Source organism: Phoenix dactylifera, unplaced genomic scaffold (genome assembly GCF_009389715.1).
Source record: "Phoenix dactylifera cultivar Barhee BC4 unplaced genomic scaffold, palm_55x_up_171113_PBpolish2nd_filt_p 000304F, whole genome shotgun sequence".
In the NCBI taxonomy this organism is placed as follows: Eukaryota; Viridiplantae; Streptophyta; class Magnoliopsida; order Arecales; family Arecaceae; genus Phoenix; species Phoenix dactylifera.
Window position 1 is genome coordinate 165,620 of NW_024067778.1, and position 21,983 is coordinate 187,602.

Consider the following 21,983-nt stretch of genomic DNA (forward strand, 5'->3'; position numbering starts at 1 on the left):
TGGGGAACACCTTGCAAAGCACGACATCGGTGGCTCTATATAGCATCACGAGAGCCTTGAAGCTCTCAAGGTGGCTTAGGAGATCTGAGGTCCCGTCATACGGCCTACCTAGAGCATCTTAAACCGAGGTGGAATCAGTTCCTCCATGATCCGCCTGGTAAAGAAGGGTTCAAAGGAGAAGTTGAGGTCGTTGTTCGCCCTCGAAGTCTGTCCCCTGAGGACCTGAATCTACAGGCCCATTTTCTTAATTCTCTGATCAAGGTCGGCATCCTGCCGAGAGGTGGCTCCATACGGCCAAGAGGCAATAGGATTGAAGCAGAGTCCTCGCCAAAAAGGGGGCTTGTAGTGTGTTGTTTCCCCTCCTGACTAGAACTGCTCTGCTAGGTGCGCCAACTCTAGGAGACTGCTTTGAGCCCCGACCACAGGAGCGATAGCTGACCAGGCACATGCCTTACGCAGGCGACTGAGTAGTGGCTGGGCTGGATGAATTTCGATCGGATTAAATCCGGTCATGCCACTGTCTATTGCAGACCCTAGATCTCCGCGGTCAACGACACCTGTTGAGTGAGTAGGTTGAACTACTTGTTATCCACAAACACAGAGGGTTATTCTGGCGGAACAAGTTTCGAGGTCTGCAGCGACCCTCGAGAGGTTGGAACACGGCATTGCGAAGCATGTGATACACCGCGGGCTCCTCGTGACTTCTGCTGATTGTCTCTTCCTTTGATGGATGTCAATGTTGATGGGGCTGGTGCTTTCTCTAGCGCCAATCTGTTGCTGCCGAATCCAGACCGAGGTGGGAGTACAGCTCGAATAACCTTAAGATTGGTTGGAGGCGGGCTGAGCAAGCCGGTTGACACATCGGCTGCTGGGTTCCTCCGAAGATGGCCTGCAAGAAGTTCGCTTGCCGGAGAATTTTCGGCGAGGAACCTTCCGATGCCTAAGTCAGAATAACGAGGCAACATATAAGAAAAAAATTTCAACAGTATGGTCTCTATGAGTAATATTTTGCGCATACTTGAGGTCCCCCGGGCTGCTACTTTATATAGAAAAGTTCATTTTGTCGTTACCTAGCCTGACGTGGTGTGCAAGATGGCCAGATAACGTCCGGTAGTATGAGCGAGGCGTGGATGCCAGTTCGCGTGGGCAGCGAGCAGCGCTGGTAAGGCATAGGCCATGGCCCTGCCACAACTACGGGCTGCCAAAGCTGTCGGTTGTTGGAATTGTCAGTCCTGATCTACACATCTTGATTTTTCTCTTCGGTTGATGGCTCCTTGGTTGATCGGCTCCTCAGTCGGGATCGAGGCAGCTCACTTCGGTTAGTCGGCCGTTCGGCTAGGGCTGAGGTTGTTCTCCTTGGTTTACGTCTGAGATAAAAGGGGTAGGTCTGGCCCAAGGTCGAGGTACACAACATTTTTTTCAATACAAACATTGTACATTGAATCTTACCACATCATACTTTGAACCAATACTATAATAGAATGGTACTGATATGAGGTCCGGTATCAAGACGACTAACCTTGCTAACCATATATACACTTGCATATGTAGCCTGCATACCAAAGTTCACCATCTCGGTACCAGACCCCATGGTACCATCCTATTACAGTGTTGGTACGTGGTATAGTACAAGAAGGTGAAGCATGCCGAGTGTCAGTACAATACGAGACTGCATACCAATTCCGTCTGGTACAGTACGATATGCTCGGTACGGTACGATGCCGATCGGTACCATAAACCTTGCTGCATACCACAACTGCCTTTTAGAACACTGAATATTAACACAACAAACAAACATAATGCTATGTCTTAACACATGTATATATAATTTGCTCCAACACTCAAAAAGAATTGACCTACAAATAGTTGACTAAAGAAAATGACCTTGATAAGTGCCTAGATACGTTGGTGGGGGTCTCATTTTTTCTGAAATTTCCATTGATGTCTTCAATCTGCTTATGGCATGTATCTTGACAGAATGTTGGATGTGAGGAGGGACATAAAATATGTGCCTAGACTCTTATCAAGCCAATTCCCAGTCATTTAGTAATTTAGATTTCTAGTAACCAGCACTAATTGTAGAGCCAGATTCCGAGATAGTGCGCTTGAACATGGCAAAGAAATGTTAATGCATTGTTTAAAAGGATATCTTTTAAATATTTATTGGACTTTTTGCTACTGGTCTCACTGATTCAAAATGTTACGGTTACGCTGAGAAGGTGGAACAGAGCTAGCAACATCTTAAGAAATATTCAGTTTAAGAACTGTAAACTTTGGTTCATTGTATTCCCATTAGACTACTGTCAAGCACAAGCACTACTGCAGGTGTGTATGGAAATGGAATATGTTGGATGTAAGTCAAGATTCTCATCCATATATGTAATGTACGATGAAACTGCAGATTAATCTATCAAATCAAACACAAAAGGACGAGATTATGATTTAATAATTCATACTGAACTTCTGTTACACCTAGGGAAAAGAATAAGTTGCACTGTTTGACGGTCACCGATTTGGCATGAGAAACCTATTTATCTGCATGGAAAATGAAGAGCAATTATTGATTGCTTGATCATGGAAAATCCAGCCAATTACTGTCAAATTGTCGGAAATGAGTTTGCCAACAAATTCAACACACAAAGTTTTACCAGCATAAGAACATTTAAGCTACTTTCTTTTAAACTTATTGTTATTTTTGGGATCAACCTTTAGAGCTACTTTTCATGTCGGCCAATGATGTAACCTTTTAGTTAGTCAGGCTGGTTTTCAATGAGTTACACAAGACATTTAGTATCTGAATATAGGAAACCTATTCAGGATAAGACTATTGCCTAAAAGCATTACCCTGGGAGGGGTCGAGGAAACATTATATCATTTAATTGGATTTTAGAACTTAAGCAACTTTATATATGAAGATACACAAAAAAGTTGTCATTTAATCGAGAATGTAAAATTGCATTACTTAAAATAAAGTACAATGAGTATATACGCACATGCTCACCGAAATTGTAAGTTCTACAAACTTCTGGATGAATAAATTGGCGCTCTCTGTGTATCTCCTTAAGCCTAATCCAGTCATCCCAATAAGTGTGATATGTCAAAGGAAAAATCTTAAAAATAGATGAAGAAAGATGAGGAAAGACATATCAACATTTAAACCAATAATCAGGAAATGGTTAAGCAGAAAAGGATATGCTTTAGGCCACTTTGGTGATAACTCATCCCATATAGATTTTGATAGCATCCACCCAAGCCCGGGAAAGAAATCAGAGCGATAAAGAGTTTCTGTAAAACACAATAAAAAAAATTTAGTATGCAACACATTATATGATTATTCAATCTCAGAAAAACATAGACTGAAATAGATTTTAGAATGGCAAAAAAAACTAGAAATATGAAGTTAGCTTGTTGATCATACTAGGATCATGCACAAATTGCACTTGTCCATTGTCATTCCAAGAAGAAACAGCCATGATTGTCCTACAGCATTAGCACATTGGGTAAGTAGTGGTGCAACAAGATTGATAAGAACAAAGATTCCTGCAAGAATGTAATGAGTACACAAATGTAGGACATACTTGTCATTCTCGAGTATAGAAGCTGTGGCCTCAAAATAATCAAAAAAATCTGGGGCAATCTCCATGTCATCTGTCCAGCAATTGCTACATTTACTTTACTCAATGTCTATAAAATTAACAAGAAAGCGAGTGGAAATAGAGATCTACAAAGAACTTCCAAGAAAAAGCACCTTCTAATATGATTACTCGACTGAAATTATGCTTGATAAATAATTCATCCAAGGCCCACTTGTAGTGCCCTACTTAGGAGGAGAAAAAATCTTAGTGTAGAAAACAAAGAAGTGGCAAAAAGAAACAAAAAAGGAGAGAAGGAAATGACACACACTTGCAATCTTGTAGTACGCAATTAGTTCTCCAGGCCGTTCCGTATGCACAGGTGTAAAATCCAAGTGCTACATTGAAAACTATTCAGTCAGTTAAGTAAATCACAAATGGTCTATGATGGTTCAGTTGCATAAGTATGCATTTCTTCAAAAGGATAATATAAATAATAATAAGAAAGCCAAATAACTCCCAACACCAATTTCTTATTAAGGTAATTGTCCAGAAAACTGATCAAATTGGAAGAGTCATGTATATAAACCCTGTCCATGAGCCTTATCCCTAGCCTATGAACCAAAAACTATTTCAAGTTACTTTTCATGTAATTATACCAAAAGCATGCTATTTCCTATTCCGGGTAATCTGTAATTACTATGCTCTATCATATACATTGTACGATAGCACAAGGTAGGAGATTGTCCAAAAAATATGATTTCAAGTTCTCGTGTTTTTGTAGATCATGATCTAATCCAAAAAGATCACCAGATTTGATGTGGACCATTTTGGTCACTATAAGTATGACCAGACCGGATCCAAAAGTAAGATCCGCCATATCGGAAAGCTGCATAGCGCACAAATTTTCAAAGGTCATAACTTAGCTATACGACATCAGATTGAGATGATCTTTTTTTCAATTATGTAACTTTTCGAGCTCTAAGACATGGCGCCCCCCTTCAGAGGGTGCGGCGCAGCAGGCCGAAATTCCATTGTTCGGAACCTGAAATAGACCAATCAAACTAAAATTATCCTTTTCGAAAAAGATTTTGGCCGGGCGTATCTCCCAATCCAGGAAGAATTAGGCAGAGCAGCTGAAGGCAAAATCGATGTAAAAGTCGAGATGAACCTCCCATAGAATTTTAGTTTTTTCATGTTTATTTCTACTAGTCATATTTATTTTGGCAAAGTTGGAGCCTATTTGAACTAGAAAAAAAATCCAAACTAAATTGTGTAAGGGCAAACTTCACTAGTATAAATAGAGACTATGTATCTTAGTTTGTTATTTATCAATGAAAGAAAAGGACACCTAAACTCTACTTTTGCCAAATTTTCTACTTTTTTCTAAATCATTTTGAAAAATTCGAGTTGATCAGGTTAAGAAAATTCTTCCTTTTCCCCAATCAAATCAAGTTGGAGATTCAAGTTCGATAAATTGATGAAATTCTTCCTTCTCCCCGAAGGAATCAAGTTAGTATCATAGATTCAGTTTTCTACATCTATAGGAGCCTTAGTTTATACTCTAGATATACGAGCAATATGCAAATGAAAGGACCATTGATGCTTGAAGTACATTAGACGATGAAGGTGAGTAAGCTACTAGTTCTACCTCGATAGATGATGAGATGAAGGAACGTCCAACACAACTAGAGGAGAATATTGCCCAACTCACCTAAATCATGTCTCAATTGGTGACACATTCAAGAAAAACACCAATAACTTCTAAGGCAAAGCTATCTTCCATGTCTGGAGAAGATCTACCATCCAGCAAAAAGGATGAGGAACCTACAGACGCACTAAGAATCCCCCTCTATAGCCTTTCAAAGTTGAAGCTCGAATCGACATCCCTATATACGATAGGATTGTTGATGCTGAGAGGTTGGATAACTGCCTCCACCAGTTAGAGATGAACTTCACTATCTATGGATACACAAGTATCCAAAAGGTAGTCTTTGTTTGCCTCAAGCTTTCCAACCATGCCCTAACATGGTGGAATTCATATATAAAGAACAATGACATCTCTAATCTGATGTGGAGCAAATTCGAGGGCCTAATCAAGAAATAATTCTACCCAATCAGCCATGAGAAAGATCAGTGGGTCAAGTGGCAGTACCTACGGCAGAAATAAGATCAACCCATCCAAGACAATACCATCGAGTTCCACGAGCAAGCTATCTCACTCGAGATCTCCATTAATGATCATGCAGTCTTCAAGAAGTATGTTGGAGATCTTCACAAAAGCATCCAGAAGGACTTGAAGCTCTTCAAAGCAAGGTCCGCAATCTCGGTATTGGATACCTTATCGGTTCAACACAGTACACCTCTGTGCCGAAATAGCTCTCTAACCATTTTTTTCAATTTTTATCTTGATACGCCTCAGTACGAATCGGTACGCACCTCAGTACAGGCCAGTACGCGCCTCAATACTGACTTAAAGGTGTGTTTTGTAATGATTTTCTCTCGATATGGTACGGTACGCTCCGTATCGAGCGGTACGGCAGACTTTGCTTCAAAGTATGTTGGAGATCTTCACAAGAGCATCCGAAAGGAGTTGATGCCCTGCAAAGTTGAAGACATCAGCGAAACTAGTGTGAAGGCCAACAGAATTGAGGAGAAGAACTAACCAAGAGAAGGCAAGAAAAGTGGCAGAAAACTAGGCCAGGAATAGGAGCAAGGTAAGAAACAGGTCAAAACGACTTGGAAAATTTATTTCAACCACTGTAGGATCAGTGAGCATATTAAGGATAAGTGTTGGAAGCTCCACCCTAAGTTGCAACCAAAGATAAAGAAGTCAAAGGACAAGAGTCCTCGGAAGAAAGGGAAGACGGTACTTAATGTGATAGAGGTTGAGAAGCTTCCTGAGCTTGAGCAAGCAGAATGAAAATTAAATCTGATGGCAAGAAAACCCAAGGCAGCAACTGAAGCAGACATAGAGATGTGAGAGGAAGTCTTTCGGTTGAAGATCTAGGTGAAGCAGAGTATCATCAGTACTATTGTAGATCCTAGAAACCATAAGAACCTCATCCCTGAAAGTCTGGTTCAGAAGTTGGGATTGCAAACCAAGCTTCATCTACGTCCCTATCCTCTCGATTGGATTAAGAAAGATATCGAGTTGAAGATCACCAAGCAATATACCTTTAAATTTGTAATAACAAAGGGTATATTGACGAGATGACCTACAAAGTAGTTCCTTTGGATGTCAGATCATTCTTGGAAGCCCATTCCTTTAAGATCAAGATGCTATCTTCTATAAGCGACAAAGGAATTATCAACTCGTAAAGGATGGGAAGAAGTTTATGATCAACACCTTTTCAGAATACAAAGAAATATAGACCTTGCAACAGTTGCCCAAGCGAATGTCTACAAGTTTGTGATAATGATATGAGAAGCCGATACCACTCTTGAGAGTTCAAACTCTTGCCCCTCGATTTCCAGATCGAACAACCAAGATCGAGATCAAGGAAAAGTGCCATCGCCATCATCAACAAGGATGGCAAGGAGTGGCCCTACTACGGAGTGCAAATGCAGAAGTAGGGCAAGTAGTTCGTTAAGAATCAGGAGCTAAGAAGACCAAGATCAATAAAGGTTGCTAGACTGTCATCGAGAGGAATGTCAAAGGAACTAGCTGCAGAAGTATTGAGTCATTTTGGATCGGTCGAAAGAGTCAGCTTCCAAGAAAAACTAAATGGTTTAGAAGACGAGGAAGTAGACATTTCTCCATCTTCAGCTGTAATTTAGCAAGAGCTAAATCACCTAAACAAGGATAGCATTGATCCAAAAGGATCACTAAACTTGATGTGGACCACTTTGGCCACTAGAAGTGGGATTGGACAAGATCCAGGAACGAAATCTACCCTATTGGAAAGCAAAATTGTGCACTAAACTTGTAGAGGCCATATCTTGACACATGACACCCAATTGAGATGACCTTTTTTTTAAAATTAGATAACTTTTCAAGTTCTATGATGTGATGCCTCCCTCAGAGGGTGTGGCGTACCAAGGGTCAAGGACAAATTCCATCAGTTGGACTCCGAATTAGGTTTGGTTAAACCGAATTTTTTTTCGGGAAAGACTTTGATCGGACTTCTCCCAATCTAGGAAGAATTAGGTGGAGCAACTAAATGCAAAGTAGGTGTAGAAATCAAAATATGGCTCCTAAAGGATTTTAGCTTTTTCATGTTTATTTCCACTAGTCATCTATTTTGGGAAAGTTGAGTCCTGTTTGAACTAGAAGAGAAATCCGGTCTAGATTGTGCATAGATATTACTAGTATAAATACATGCTATCTGTGCTCAATAGACCCTGGTTGGTTTGGCATCCTCTCTTAGGTCACTTTCCTTAAGCTACTCCTTTCGAGCAAGATGCATTGCTCTTTCCTCTCCTGTGGACGCATCTTTACCTCACTATGACCCGATGAAAGAAAAGAGGTCCTAGACCCTACTTTCACCAAATTTTCTAGTTCTCCTAAATCCTTTTGAGAGAATCGTGTTAAATGGGTTGAGGAAATTCTTCCTTCTCCCTAATCGAATCATGATCAATAGTTCAATCTCTATTTTGGATGGCCCTTCATTTATTTTTAATTTTGAACCATTAAATCTTTTACCAAAGGTTTAACTATAGCATGTTTTTTCGTATGCAAATTTGCACCAAGGATTGACAAAATAGGGTGCACATCCCATGCATGCCCTTCACTAGTGCAACACAAGGTACCGTGCTTGTCTTTAAGAATCTGACTAACTAACATCTGTCCAATACCCATGATTCTTTTGAAGTTTTGGCATTAGAAATTTTCTCAAAATTAGCTTCATCAATGACTTGGTAGATGGCAAATAAAGTTTTTTTATCTCTCTCCTAACTCTGAGAATATTTCTTTGACCTTCTGTGAGCCTCTCTTCTTCTTGTGGTGAGCTAGGTTCTTTGAACCCTTTTTCAACTATCTCCCATAAATCTTGAGATTCCAACAAAACTTTGATTTAAATACTCCCAACGATCATAGTTCTCCTTAGTTAATTTAGGAAGTTGAATAGGGAGCATATTACTCTCCATGTTAATTAAAGATTACACCAATATCAAGCTTAAACTCAATACTCTTCCAAAAGCCCCAATTTCAAACCCTAAATGCAAGCAAAGCACAAGACAACCACCAAATCACCACACCAAGCTCTAATACCAATTTTGTTGGAGCAAAATAGATGCTAATAACATGCAAATAGCATCAAATAACAATGAAAAATAGAGCTGAACAATGGGGCACAAGATAGGCTCAAATCCACTTCACAAAACCCTTCATTTCAACCATGAAAAACTGAAAATATAACTTACAAATATGCAGAATATCAGCAACTAGGAAGATGCCTTTTCTTCTTGTAGTCTTCTTCCTTTTTCCTACCAAGCTCTCACCACCCTCTTCTTCTCTTTCAAAGACGAACTCAAAAGACACCCTCATCCCATAAAACTCATGGGCTGGTTTTTCTTTTTTTTTAATATAAAGTGGGACTTAAACAAAGAGATCATTAAGTATACTAAGAAACCAAAAAATTACATAAGATGCCATAGAGCAAAAAGTCGAAGAAACCCATTAAATTGGGTTTAAATTTCTAACACACACATCACTGTCAGTCCATATATGGGCCGCTTGCTCTGGTACGAGGAAATCTACTTTTGTAGCTCCTCTTTATTGTCAAAAAGTTCACCATAGATATCCTTCAAATCTGGAGGATCTACACCAGAACCTATAGTACATGTTCCATGCTGCATTCGCAGGAATGTGGCTAAAGTGAAACTAGGATCTAATAGCTCACCACATATTTTTTTCTTATCCTTCTTTAGCATGGTGTCAACTCTCTGCTACTTTGAATCCCTACTAGAGAAGACATACAGATCTAAATCATGAATATGGTGGCTCTTGATGGAATCTCTCGAGAACTTATTCCTGCTGCCAAAAGCCCCCACATAGATGCAATATAGCTACCACCTCTACTAATGGCATGGTCGGTAGAACCATCCTGAGCCGCCCAGTTTAGGATGTCCCGAACTGTAACGGCGGCGGGCCGGGACAGTTCCAGCAATGAAACCGAAACCAGCGATGGAGGGAAAGAAGGAAAAAGAGGAAAAGAGAGATCAGAGAAAGAAAAGAGGGAGGAAGGCCAATCGGGGTCGGCCGGTGCCAGCCGACGGAGGCGGGGGAGCCTCCGCGCGGAAGAGGCAGAGGCTAGGGAGCCGCGGAGGCGGGACGTGCCGACTTCACTTAATTTCTGAGAAATAAAAGGGCCCCCTCCAAGCCCCTGTTTCGAACAAGGCGGAGCCCCGCCTCCGCAGCTCCCCGGCCTCCGCCTCCGTCAGCCGGCCCCGGTCAGCCTCTCTTCCTCTCCATCTTCCTCCCCCACTCTCTTTTCTTCTCTCATTCCCCCTCTCCTCCGCCTCTACTATGTCAGTACAGAGCCGACACAGCACAGTGCGGGGTCATACGGACTGTGCTGCCGAAAAATAGATCTACAGCCTGATACCGGCATAGCAGACAATGATTAACGACCTTCCTAACTAAGGTCCTCCTGAACTATGGATATGCCCTACTAGTCACAGAACCATAGTCCAATTCATTGTGAGAGCTCAAATGGAGCCCTATACCTGGCTATCTCATCTTGCTGCCACCGATCATCTAGGCTCTCTTGAATAGCAGCCTAGATCTCGTCATCTGAAGTAGATGCCTCCTATGACTTCTTGACGTGACAGAAAGATAGCTCCATCGCTCAGTGGTCCACCTCCACCTTGTTGACAACCCTTTTCTTCGCTGTTCTGAAATCAGTGAAGTACATTTTTATCAATTGTTGGACCTCTTATGGACATTTTCTGCACATAGATGTCGGGATAACCATCAGCCAAATGCTGCTTCAACTTGGTTACCCCTCCTTTCAACTCTGTATTGCACAAGTTGCACCTCCAATATTGCTGACTCAAGAGCATATGCCCATGATCCCAACAAATATCATGCTCTTGATCATTTTTTTGGATGGATCCACTCCTAAAAATTTATCAAGCATGTCAGTTTATTAATTATTTAAAAATAATAAATTTTTGTTCTATTAAAAAATATGTTTTCTACTTTAGAAAATACTTTTGACTTATCTAATACATAGTACTAATTTTTCATATTTTTTATGTTATTTACATATTTTTAATAATTTTCAAATTTAAAATATATTTAAATATAATAAATTCAGAAAACATGTTTTCTACTTCAGAACATACTTCTAAATTATGCAATACGTAGTCCTAATTTTTTACTTTTATTAATTATGTATTTTTAATTATTTTAAGCTAAAAAGTAATTTTTAAATATAATATTTAAAAAATTAATTTGAGCTCATATCCATGTAGAACCCTACCATAGATGTTACATATTTTTTTTAAGCCCATGGACATGCATCAAAGCAACTTATTTTTTAATTTTTTTCAAATTTGAGCTGAGGCCAATATGCGCATGATCATATCAAAACTTGAATAAATGGACACCAAGTATAGGTTAAGAGTAGCTTGCAAGCCCCAAAATAACCATATAATTTTACAGTTATTTTTTGGATTTTATTTTATTTTTTATCTGATACTATATTTTTTAATTTAAAAATTATAGATGTAACGAAAATTAAAGATTTTAGCCACATTGTGTAGATTATCCATAGATCTACAACATATTATGAAATCAAGCCAAAATCAAAAATTTTGGCATAATCTTTCCTTATTTTGTATTTTTTTGGTATTTTTTGATGTTCAAAAAAAAAAGAAAATAAGGTAGGAGAGAGCCAACGTACCTTGTTTTCGATTGGATTCTCATTTCATTGTCGAAATCACCTTGTTTTTCGCGAATGGGGGAGGAGGATTCTGAGAATAAGAAAGAGGAATGGCCTAAGAAGGCTCAGGCCCTTCTGTAATTGAAATAGGAGGGAGGGGGCCCGAACCGAGTGGTTCGCATCGGTTTCACTCCGAACAGTCTGGTTCAAGCTGGTTCGGAGCAATTCACAGTAGTTCAGGAGGTCGCAAAATTTAGGGCCAAGCCGATCCGGTTCCGCACTGGTTTGGTTCAGTACGGCCCAAACCGAGCGGTTTGGGTTGGTTCGGCGTATCTTGGTCTAATCTATTATTTCCATGGCATTCTGTGAGTCGAAATTGTTTTGAAGGATGCAATTTCTGGAGTATTTTAGGAGGTTTCAAATGCAGTCTAGCATTAGTGCTTTCGTGGATACTAAGATCCTTCCTAATTTTTTTATTCTGCACTATGAAGGAAATTCCCCACTAAGTAGCAAATGTGGTAGTAGTTGTTAAATGTGCCAATTGAACAAAGAAGAATAATTATCATTTATAAGAAAATAAGGTAACATAAAACAAAATGGACCAAATATGAAGAGTAAACCTTATGATCCATGAGATGAAATTACTGGAGATTCAATCGAACAAAGACTAAGGACAAAAATTTTATACAAGTAATACTATATCGTAGTAGGCTGGGTATAAAATGCAAAGCCTATATTCTTGTTCAAGCAATTGAAGGAAAGTGAAGAACAATGTGAAAGGTTGAGATCAAGTTGGACCATCTAATAAAATAATGTGAGCAACGTTTCAACTTTCAAGTATATGCCTGTGTCAGTTTGTCCTAGTTGACACATCACTTCAGGCCAGTAACAACATAGCCACGACATATAGCATGTGTCTTGAGATGGATGTGACATTTACAACAAAGACTGAGATATTGATATAAGCATTGAGGCATAGATTGAAGTTGGAAAATACCTAAAGTTAACATTGATGAATGTTAGTGAGAAAGGCTATAGAGGTAGATAGCAATGACAAGCATATATATACAAGAACAATTGTCAAAGGAATCAAAAATTTGACACCACATAGTTGTGGTACGGTTTGTTAGTTATGTTTTGGTTATAGGGTCCTGTTAACAATGCCCTAGGTGCATCTGTTAAGAGCAGCGCCCTTATCTTCAATTGAATGTCGACATTCTATTGGAAGTTACGATAAGTTTTCTATGACAGCTTGTATTTCCTGCTATACATTACTTGCATTATTATTTCCTAATATTAACAACTTCATATCAATCATTTATGCTTCACAAAAATGACTCTTAAGTCTTAACCATTAATCAAGACAAAAATGGAATGAGTGCAATATATGCCGGAATGGAGGGGTGGTTAGTAATGAGATGGAGAGTTCAAGAAATTTCAGAGAGAAAATTAGAAAGATAATTTATGATTAAAATACCATACTTAACTAATGGTTATTTAATCAATAAGAATATGACATGTCATTAGTAATAAATGGGTAAAGTCACATTAACAAATGCCCAACTTGCCCCAAAAATATGATATCCAATAAAATAACTGCAAACTGTAATGTATTTACAATAGCCACCACAATCAAAAAGAGTTGGCATATCAAACCTGCAAATATGTTAACTGTTTAAAGCTCAAAGCCATGTTTTTAACATCTCGATTTGTTCCGTCCTGCAAAATCAGTAGTGTCACAACAAATGACCTCTCCAACTCTTAACTCATGAGTAAGAAGGAAATATGTTACATCATACATAGTACCTGGGATACAAATAGTGGAAATTTGGAAGCAACTGAAGTCTGATATCTAGAATAAAAATATTTTTGATTATATTGTGTCAGATAAGAAATCATATGATTAACTTGTAAAAAAGAGGATTCATACTCATTAGAAGAAAAGAAAAAAGAATTTGCAAAGCATAACCCATACTTTAAAACAGATTGAATTGTCCTTTGCAAATAGTCTGGGCGATTACAGGCCATTATAACAACTGCTGCTACAGGTACCTGAGAAATTAAGCTAGACAATTTGTCATGCAACTCTCAAGATATCAACCAACATGGGTATGATTCATGCTATCAACTATACCTCTAAGTTGTTCAACAAGCTCTGAAGACCTTTTTCTGCATACAGAATGAATATAATATTAAATAAATGAAATGCATGTTTAAGGTAGTAATATTTAATTGATTATTATGTTTTAGCAAACTTAAAAGATAAAGGACTGGATTTTGACATGATTTAACACCTTAACATCAAAATGACAACTTCAAAGTTTTCCTATTGCCAGGCTGTTATCTTAACATGAACCATCATTGATGATGGATTAGCTTTGTAGCTTTGCCCCCTTCTCCATTCTTAGTAAAAACTTAAGAAACACTTTTTCTTTCACGTTGCCAAGATAGGCCCCACAGAAATGTGTAGGTTGGTTAGGACCCACAGATTATGCAAGGCCGCTAGGTAGATTAGCCAACATTAGGTTGGAAAGGGGGAGAAGATGGAATAAGAATCAATTAATATATAAATTTTGAAGTTTGTCATTAACAGCAGAAATTACAGTTGAAACTTTATGATACATATAACTTGCATATATGAGTATGATGAGTACCAAATTAATTTTGCGACTAAAACAAAATGTACTTAAATATGTAGACAGAATACTCACATTCATGTTTCCTTTGAAAAAAAAAAAAGAATACTTACATGCATAGACATTAGTAGAACGATGAGCCACAATCCTAGTGGTGTGAATTGATCCAAATCCATTTGATGCAAAACACGTGGATCTTATCTATTCTACTATGTAACACCAACTCCTCCCAAAACCATTCACGAAATGTGCCTACTTGTCCATGTTTCCCCAAGAACAGGCGAGTTGCATGCATTGCATGTGCAGCACTATAATAAATTCCAAATCAACACTTATAGTCATCATGTTCGACATCTCAAGAACATATATATATATATGCTGTTGATATTTTCAAGAACATATCCATAACCATAGCAATCAAGATAGTAAGTTAATTGGGTTCAACACTCTAAATCTTAACCAACCATTCCTACATTACCTCCAATGTATTACAAGCTTTGCCAAGTTCTTCTCACAACTTCCACATATGTTACCTTACATCTTGCCGGTTGCCCTCATCTTCAACAAACCTTGGACAAAATTTAGTGTACCTCTTCTTATTGGAGCTTCCTTAGATCTTTTTTTGAGATGCTTATAACATCCATCAGTTCCATATCATTTTGCCATTTAATTGGTAAACTCCTACATACTCATTCCCAAGGTATGTTGTGCTGGTACCAAGACCCATACCGGTTGCCGGCGGCATGGTTTGGCATGATACCATGTCGTTTTATGCCGAGCCCATACCGACATAGCAAAGTCAACAAAGGAGGAAAGAGGGAGGAGAATGGGAGGAGAGAGAGAGAGGAAAAGAGAGAGAGGAAAAGAGAGAGAAAGGGAGAGGGGATGGGCCGGAGGAGGACCAAAGAAGGCCGGAGGAAGGGCTTCCCCTTGACAACTTCACTTAAACATGTGAAAATAAAAAAGGGAACCTATAAGGCCCTTGTTTCGTTTAAAACAGGAGAACCGAGGGCGGAGCCCTTCCTCCACCTCTCCACCGGCCTCTTTCAGCCCTCCCCCTCCATATCTCTCTCTCCCTCCCTTCCTCTCCCTCTCCCTTCCTCTCTCTCTTTTCCTCTATCTCCTTCCCCCCCCCCTCCCTCACCTGTTTCTCACATCACGAGGCGGAATTGTGCTGGTCTACCATCAGTATGGCTTGGTATGCCCCAAATCGGGCTGTTCGGCGTGAAATGGAAACCCATGCTTATTCCTCTACCTTTCCTAGTTTGACCATATACTATGTCAATGTCCTTACTCCTTAGTTTTCTCACATTCTTAGACTCGCTTTAGCCTAACAATTCAATACTGCAGGAATTACTATCTACTTATAACTTTTTCATTAAGTTGAAAGATATGCGTCGGTCACCAACAATCTGGAAGCACCTCTCCACTTTGTCCATCCTCCCACTTGCAATTCTCTAAGATACATGCGCTCAACAGGAGAGGAGCTACGATTTTACAATGGGGACCAAGGTTGTATTGTCAAGTCCTGCCATACCTATTTATAGTAATGATTTGTACACCTTTTCCAAAATATTCATACAATATTGACAGAACAATGATGCAAGTGTAACTCAAGTACAATACTTAAAATTTGCGAGTTTGATAAAAACAATTTATAGTAATGATTTGTACACCTTTTCCAAAATATTCATACAATATTGACAGAACAATGATGTAAGTGTAACTCAAGTACAATACTTAAAATTTGCGAGTTTGATAAAAACAATTTAATTAACCAAGTTGGTGTTGTGATAAAATAAATATTAAAATACCCATGACTAAAACCCTAGTATAAAAAATATCTATGTAACCACGATTATATGACCAATTGTATATAACACTTTTTATTTGGTCCAAGATAATTCTCTTAGGGCTCCTTTTTACAAATAAATTGATTAAGTCCAAATTCTGAAAAAATGAATAAATAGACCTATATAAGGTATATGCTATGAATAATCTGAAAATGGCTATACTTACTGAAAAAGTTGAATTTGTAAAAAATTCATACCAATTCACAGAATAATTCGAATTTGGATGTAAAAAATTTTGTATGGTTTGATGTAAGGTCCGCCACACCGACCGTACCAATGTACCGGTGGACGCCAGTATCGGATCGGTACCGATTCGGACCGGTACCACTGATTCGGTTTGGTTCACGCATTCAAAAGCCTCAAAAAAATTTGAAACCGGTACGGATTTTTAACACCAAACCGATCAGAGCTGGTACCGGTTCAACATTCTTTGATTTGATACCGCAGTGAAAAACGGTTTCTGCCCCCTATGGGGTCGAAATCGAGCAGTACGGAGGGCGTACCGGTGCGAACCGGAGCAATTCACACTGGTACAAGGCCTGGTACCGTCTTGAACTGGTGTGAACTAGACTGATTCGCACTGGTATGCATTCAATTTGCCACAGCGCCACGCGCTATAGCCTTTTTGACCACAGCGCAACCCGCATTGTCATCTTAACACTATGGCCATTTTAGCCACAGTCTCTCTCGACGCCTCGCCTGTTCGGATATAAAAGCCGAACGGTCGAGGCAAGAGAAGGCCGAAGAAGGCCTTCCCAAAATTGATTCAGGAGAAAAAAAATTGAGGTGAGAGAACATTCTTCTCTTTCCAAAAAAATCCAATGAAGGCTAATTAAGGTATGGTTTTCTCTCCTATCCTTTTTCTTTAATATTTTTTTAAGGAGCTTAAAAAAGTAAAAAAAGAGAAAATCATACCAAAGTTTTCGATTTGGGCATATTTTTTTATATGTTGTAGATCCATGAAGGATGTGCATGTTGACATAAATATTTTTATTTTTTAAAATATTATTATTTTAAAATTATTTTTAAATTTAAAATATAATAAAAAATATATTAAAAATCAAAAAAAATTGAAAAAAAAGTACATTCTACATAATTCAGAAGTAATTCTTCAGGTAGAAATCTTCTTTTTCTGAATTTACAATAAATAAAGTTTTTTAAAGTAGAATTATAAAAAATTAAAAAATAAATAAAAATAAAAATTATTGTCCTTGTAGGAAGGGAGCCATCAAGAAAAACCAATCCCTCACAGCCTGATATTGGCTGGGAGCATGGGCGAATGCTCGAGGGCCGACACCCACTAGATTATTTCTGAAGAGGTAACTTAACTCTTGTGGCATGTGTAAGTTTACCGGTATCTTCTATTATTAACATAGTACAACATGCTTTTTGTTCATAGATCAAATTATTTAAAAAGGACAGCAACAGCTTTGTAAATGAGCAGCAATCGTGAGTAAGACAACTATGAATCTAAGTACATTACGCATTAGGAGGACATTCATCTGGCGTTAGAGGATTACTAATATGGTACTAATATCTATTTTTCTTCAATATTTCTGCAGCCGAATGGCAGATTCATTTTGAAGTGTCCGCGAAAAATCTTAAGTGGATAGCTATCCGGATTCTCATCCAGACGGTCTCCTCGAGTGGCTGAGCGCAACTGGCTCACCTTCGCCCTCATCCACAGCAAGCAGATGAACTGTTTGACACAGAAGCGCCTCAACAACCTTGTATATGTGCACTACAATCTGCAGTTGAAGCTAAAGTGCATTCAGAAGGAAGTGGAGCTCAAGTATGCTGATCCAATATTAGGGCTTTCGACGATGATTCTATGGTCGGCTGGCTTGTGCGCCAGTAGCAAAAGCCGAAGCTTGACAAGCCAGGATCGCCTACATGACCGGCCGGCTTTATAACCAATGAGGCTAGGGTCAATTCAGAGCAATGGGTTGGGCGCAATATTCCATGCACTTCTACAGCTGATCAACCGCAACCATAGGAGAGCCAATCACCACATGACTAGTACGAAACACCCTCTCAGAGAGATGATCGAGAAATGCTCAGACAAGAACACTACGATACCCAGTCGACTCGGTCAGGAGGGCGACATAGCCAGACAGAAAAAAAACTTGAAGGGTAAGAAGGCAGCTGCCCACCAAACCAAAAAAGAAAAATAAAGGCCCCCAATGTAGTGTCGAGGAGACCTACAGCAGCAGCGATGAAGGTTCTGGTGGTAATGAATCTGCTAGCCATGGAGGGAGTGCAAGACAGTATGGTACTGTTTATGAGACACAGCCGGAGGCTGGTCTTCGATACACAGGATACGGACCACGGTCGACCATCTTATAGAGCCCACGAGGATACTATTACATATAGGAGATGGGCTCCTCGAGGTCGTTCAGGAAGACAGGATATTGCTGCAGATGACCTCACATGAAAGTAGGATCCATAAACGTATCAGATTTCGAGTCATATACTGGATCCTATTATCCGCAGCCTCAGGCAGCCCATGATCTATATTGATACCGATATGGATACGGTGCATCGAAGGCATCTTCCGATGGATACCATCCTACGCAGCCTGTAGCATCTCACGGGTCGAATTTTGCTGCCGCCATATTCGGATGAGCCCCTCCATAATCAAAAGACACCTCCTAAAGCCAAAGCTTGAGCGAGAGTTCTTATAACCCGGCACACATTTCTTCTTGGATGAGCAGACAAGACTACAACGCCGCTTAGGTAGAGGGGTGGGTTGATCTGCCTCCTTCTGACTATACTTATTATAATCCGGATATCTACGAGAGCATCGCCACTCATCCCAATTTTAGATATCCGAGAGTGCTTTAAAAGTATGTAATTGAATGTATCTTGATTTGAAGATATTTTATATTGTTCATTTTATGATTTGTATTATTTGGATTGGAAGTAATAAGATGCATCATGTAACTTAAACCCTAAACATGGAAACATCAAAAAACATGAAAAAAAATCAAGAAAACAACAAAAAAATATCAAATTAAACTTAAATTCATAGAAAAATATCCAAAAGAGAGAACTTCCAAAAAAAATGCGCGATAGCCAAAACCTGGCCGAACCAGTGGTACTGGTTCGCATTGGCCCAAACCGGTCCGGTAGGCCACCGGTATGCCCACCGGTACCGGTTCGGCAGACATTGGTTCGATGTAAAATTTTGGCATGTCAATACAAAAGAAAATTTATGAACTCTCAAAATTAATGATCAAATTATTGTTTTTCCTTAATATGGTAAATGATAAAAGAGCTTTTTCTACTTGCAAGTAGATTAAAACATTAACAAAAGAAAAGCAAAATCAATTTCAGAAAATCATATTTAATATTATGATCATGTTTGAAGTAGACATTCTTCACAATTCAAACAAATGTTATTAGACAATAAAATAGAACAGAATAGGAAACTTGATGCTTATAAACTAAACATAACAACACATTCAATTGAAACAAACAACAAAACAATATAAATAATATCGTGTCATGCCAATGCTTGCCATGGGCCAGCACCGTCTCAGTTGCTATGGCATGCATATGCTGAGACATTATTGGGGTTTCCTTTCTTAGGATGCTTTAAACTTCTTGCTAATGTTGTTAAGAGTAGCTTCATGCAATAAAATGAAGACTTAATGATATATATAGTGTGAATGAATGCATGCATGCAAAGAATATTGTGCAATCTCTCATTCAAGCTAACATGACACCCGAAGAAGGCATTAGCATTACTTCAACAACAGGCATTTATAAAATTTTGGATTAACAAGATTTTTGATACTAATACTCTGAAAATAAAAGATGTGCTTGTTGAAGCATTGTTTGTTGACTAGTGTCATTAGATGAAAAAGTTTTGGAGACCAAGATGTAAAACATTTTTTCCAAATCTCTAGGTCTGAGGAACCATCACGAACCACCCGGTTCAAGGCGTCCTGGGCCGTACCGACAGCAAACCAGGATGGTTCCGGCATTGAAACCGAGACGTCGTCGCTGAAGGAGGAGAAGGAGAAGAAAAAAGAGGAAAAAAGAGAGAGCAGGGAAGAGAGGGAGAGAGAGAGGAAGAGAGGCTAGCCGGGGAGGCTAGGGAGATGCGGAGGCGGGGCTCCGCCTCCGGTCCCCTATTGCCTTTGAAATAGGGGCCTAGAGGGAGCCCCTTTTAATCTTGTGTTTTTTAAATTGAAGTAGGCAAACCCATTGGCGACTTCGCTTAATTTTTTTTTCAAAACAGGGGCCCAAAGGCAGAGTCCAACCTTCGCATCTCTCTGGCCTCTGCCTCCTCCACGCAGAGACTCCCCGGCTTCCGCCAACCAGCCCCAGCCTACCTCTCTCTTCCTTCCTCTCCCTCTCCCTCTCCCTCCCTCCCCCGCTCTCTCTCTCTCTATTTTCCTCCCTCGTTCTCCCTCTTCCCCATCTCTTCTACTATGTCGGTACAGGCCCGGCACGGCACATTAATGAAATCTGAATTTTAGATTATTCATATTGAACTCAAATAGGGAGTATTTCCTATTGCACATTCACTTAATTGATTTTCATGTAAATAAGGTTTGGTTCTTTTATCTGCCTATGGAGTCAGTTTATCCAAAGCCACCAAACAACCACCCAATTCCTGTCCAAGGCAATGAATTTTTTTACGAAAAAAAGTATTTTGAACCTTTTTGGTTCAGCATTTGTTGGTATTGAACTGCATTAAACTCAATACAGTCCAGTACAGTCCACTGCCATTCAATACCCTGAGATACTCCAGTACCATTGCACATGCAGATGGCCTTGCCAGTACCAAGCTACAATGGATCAGCACCTAAAATATTGCTTTAAACAAAAGACAAAAACAAATGATATCTTGGACTTTAAACGATGAGAAAATAAGCCTAAAATTATGTAGTATGTGATAGTTAATACGACAGAAATATGTTAGGCTCAAACGATGGTTGGGATTATCTATAAACGTTGTCTAATTTCAAGCAAATATTTAGTCTACTACACTGGACATCACCGGTTAGTCTAATATCAGAATGGTGCTACAACAGAATGGAACTGACAATGCTCTGTGCGCATCAATGCAATACAATGGCTCGTGTGTTTTGTGTCACATCACCAAAGAAAAAGTCAGACGACATTTAAAAATTAGTATTCCAAAATTCTATCTGAGAAAGATCAAGCAACAGCACATTTTGAACAAATTATGGGACAACACAAAGGAGGTATCCACTGTTGTCTACATCGTAGTGCTACTCTATATCCAAGATAACAGTTAGCATTCTTAACGAGCTGAAGTTATCCACAGAGCAGATCCTAAGACAGAATACACCACACCTGCTAGCTACTCATACTAGATAAGAAACTGAGATAGATTTGCATGCAAAGGAATTAAAACTCCTCAAAAAGTGATAAAAAGCCACAGTGGTTTGAAATTGCACACGAATTAATATTATAATGAGTTGCTATCGATTATAGCTTATTGGAAGTGTTCAACAAAAAACCTAATTAAAACTCCTCAAGAAGTAATAAAAAGCCACAGTGATTCGAAATTGCACACAAATTAATATTATAATGAGTTGCTATCGATTATAGCTTATTGGAAGTGTTTAACAAAAGATCTATCTTCTATACTTGACAAGGAAAAGAATGGATGTAATAATGCAACAACCAAGTTGACAATGATTGAAATGACATCATGTCTATGCCGAAAAACCAAGCAGAAAATGGTTCTTCAGATCAGTAAGTGAAACATGAACTCTGAACAAAAATGTCTAGAAAAGAATTTATTCAACAGCTCAATTTTTCATTTCAGCGAGATAAACCAAATTAAAAGCAAAAGGTAACTACAAACTATTATAAAGAAGCAACACCTTGCTTAAATAAGAAATATGGACAGTAAAACTAAAGTAGACCAAGATCGTACTTTCAAGATCTTGAACTAGGGCCTTCAAGTGGGTAAACTCTTCATCTTGAAGCTTCTTTTCCTCTGGAAACATCAATGCAGTATTAGTAGTTTAGAGATTGGATCAAACCAATATCAATGCTCCAAAATACAAATACATAAACACAACTCCACATCTGAACAAAGAATTAAAA

At 39.0% G+C, this 21,983-nt stretch overlaps 1 protein-coding gene across 11 annotated transcripts in view; it reads right to left on the minus strand.

Moving 5' to 3' along the window:
- The window catches only part of LOC103710476 (alpha-1,3-mannosyl-glycoprotein 2-beta-N-acetylglucosaminyltransferase-like), a 49,059-nt gene that overhangs the window by 11,273 nt on the left and 15,803 nt on the right, over positions 1-21,983 (minus strand). For 5 of the 11 annotated variants that reach the window (XM_039118071.1, XM_008796228.3, XM_008796219.3 and 2 more), the window contains 11 exons: positions 21,811-21,873; positions 13,536-13,570; positions 13,377-13,453; positions 13,208-13,253; positions 13,058-13,120; positions 3,904-3,970; positions 3,749-3,817; positions 3,579-3,648; positions 3,419-3,480; positions 3,195-3,285; positions 2,994-3,087 (listed from right to left, as the gene is read on the minus strand). In XM_039118071.1, coding sequence (XP_038973999.1) covers positions 2,994-3,087; positions 3,195-3,285; positions 3,419-3,480; positions 3,579-3,648; positions 3,749-3,817; positions 3,904-3,970; positions 13,058-13,120; positions 13,208-13,253; positions 13,377-13,453; positions 13,536-13,570; positions 21,811-21,873 — 737 coding nt within the window. Of the gene's footprint in view, positions 1-1,677; positions 1,744-2,993; positions 3,088-3,194; positions 3,286-3,418; positions 3,481-3,578; positions 3,663-3,748; positions 3,818-3,903; positions 3,971-13,057; positions 13,121-13,207; positions 13,254-13,376; positions 13,454-13,535; positions 13,571-21,810; positions 21,874-21,983 lie in introns of all 11 variants that reach the window. The other 6 variants (XM_026806213.2, XM_026806211.2, XM_026806199.2 and 3 more) reach the window with 3 other exon arrangements.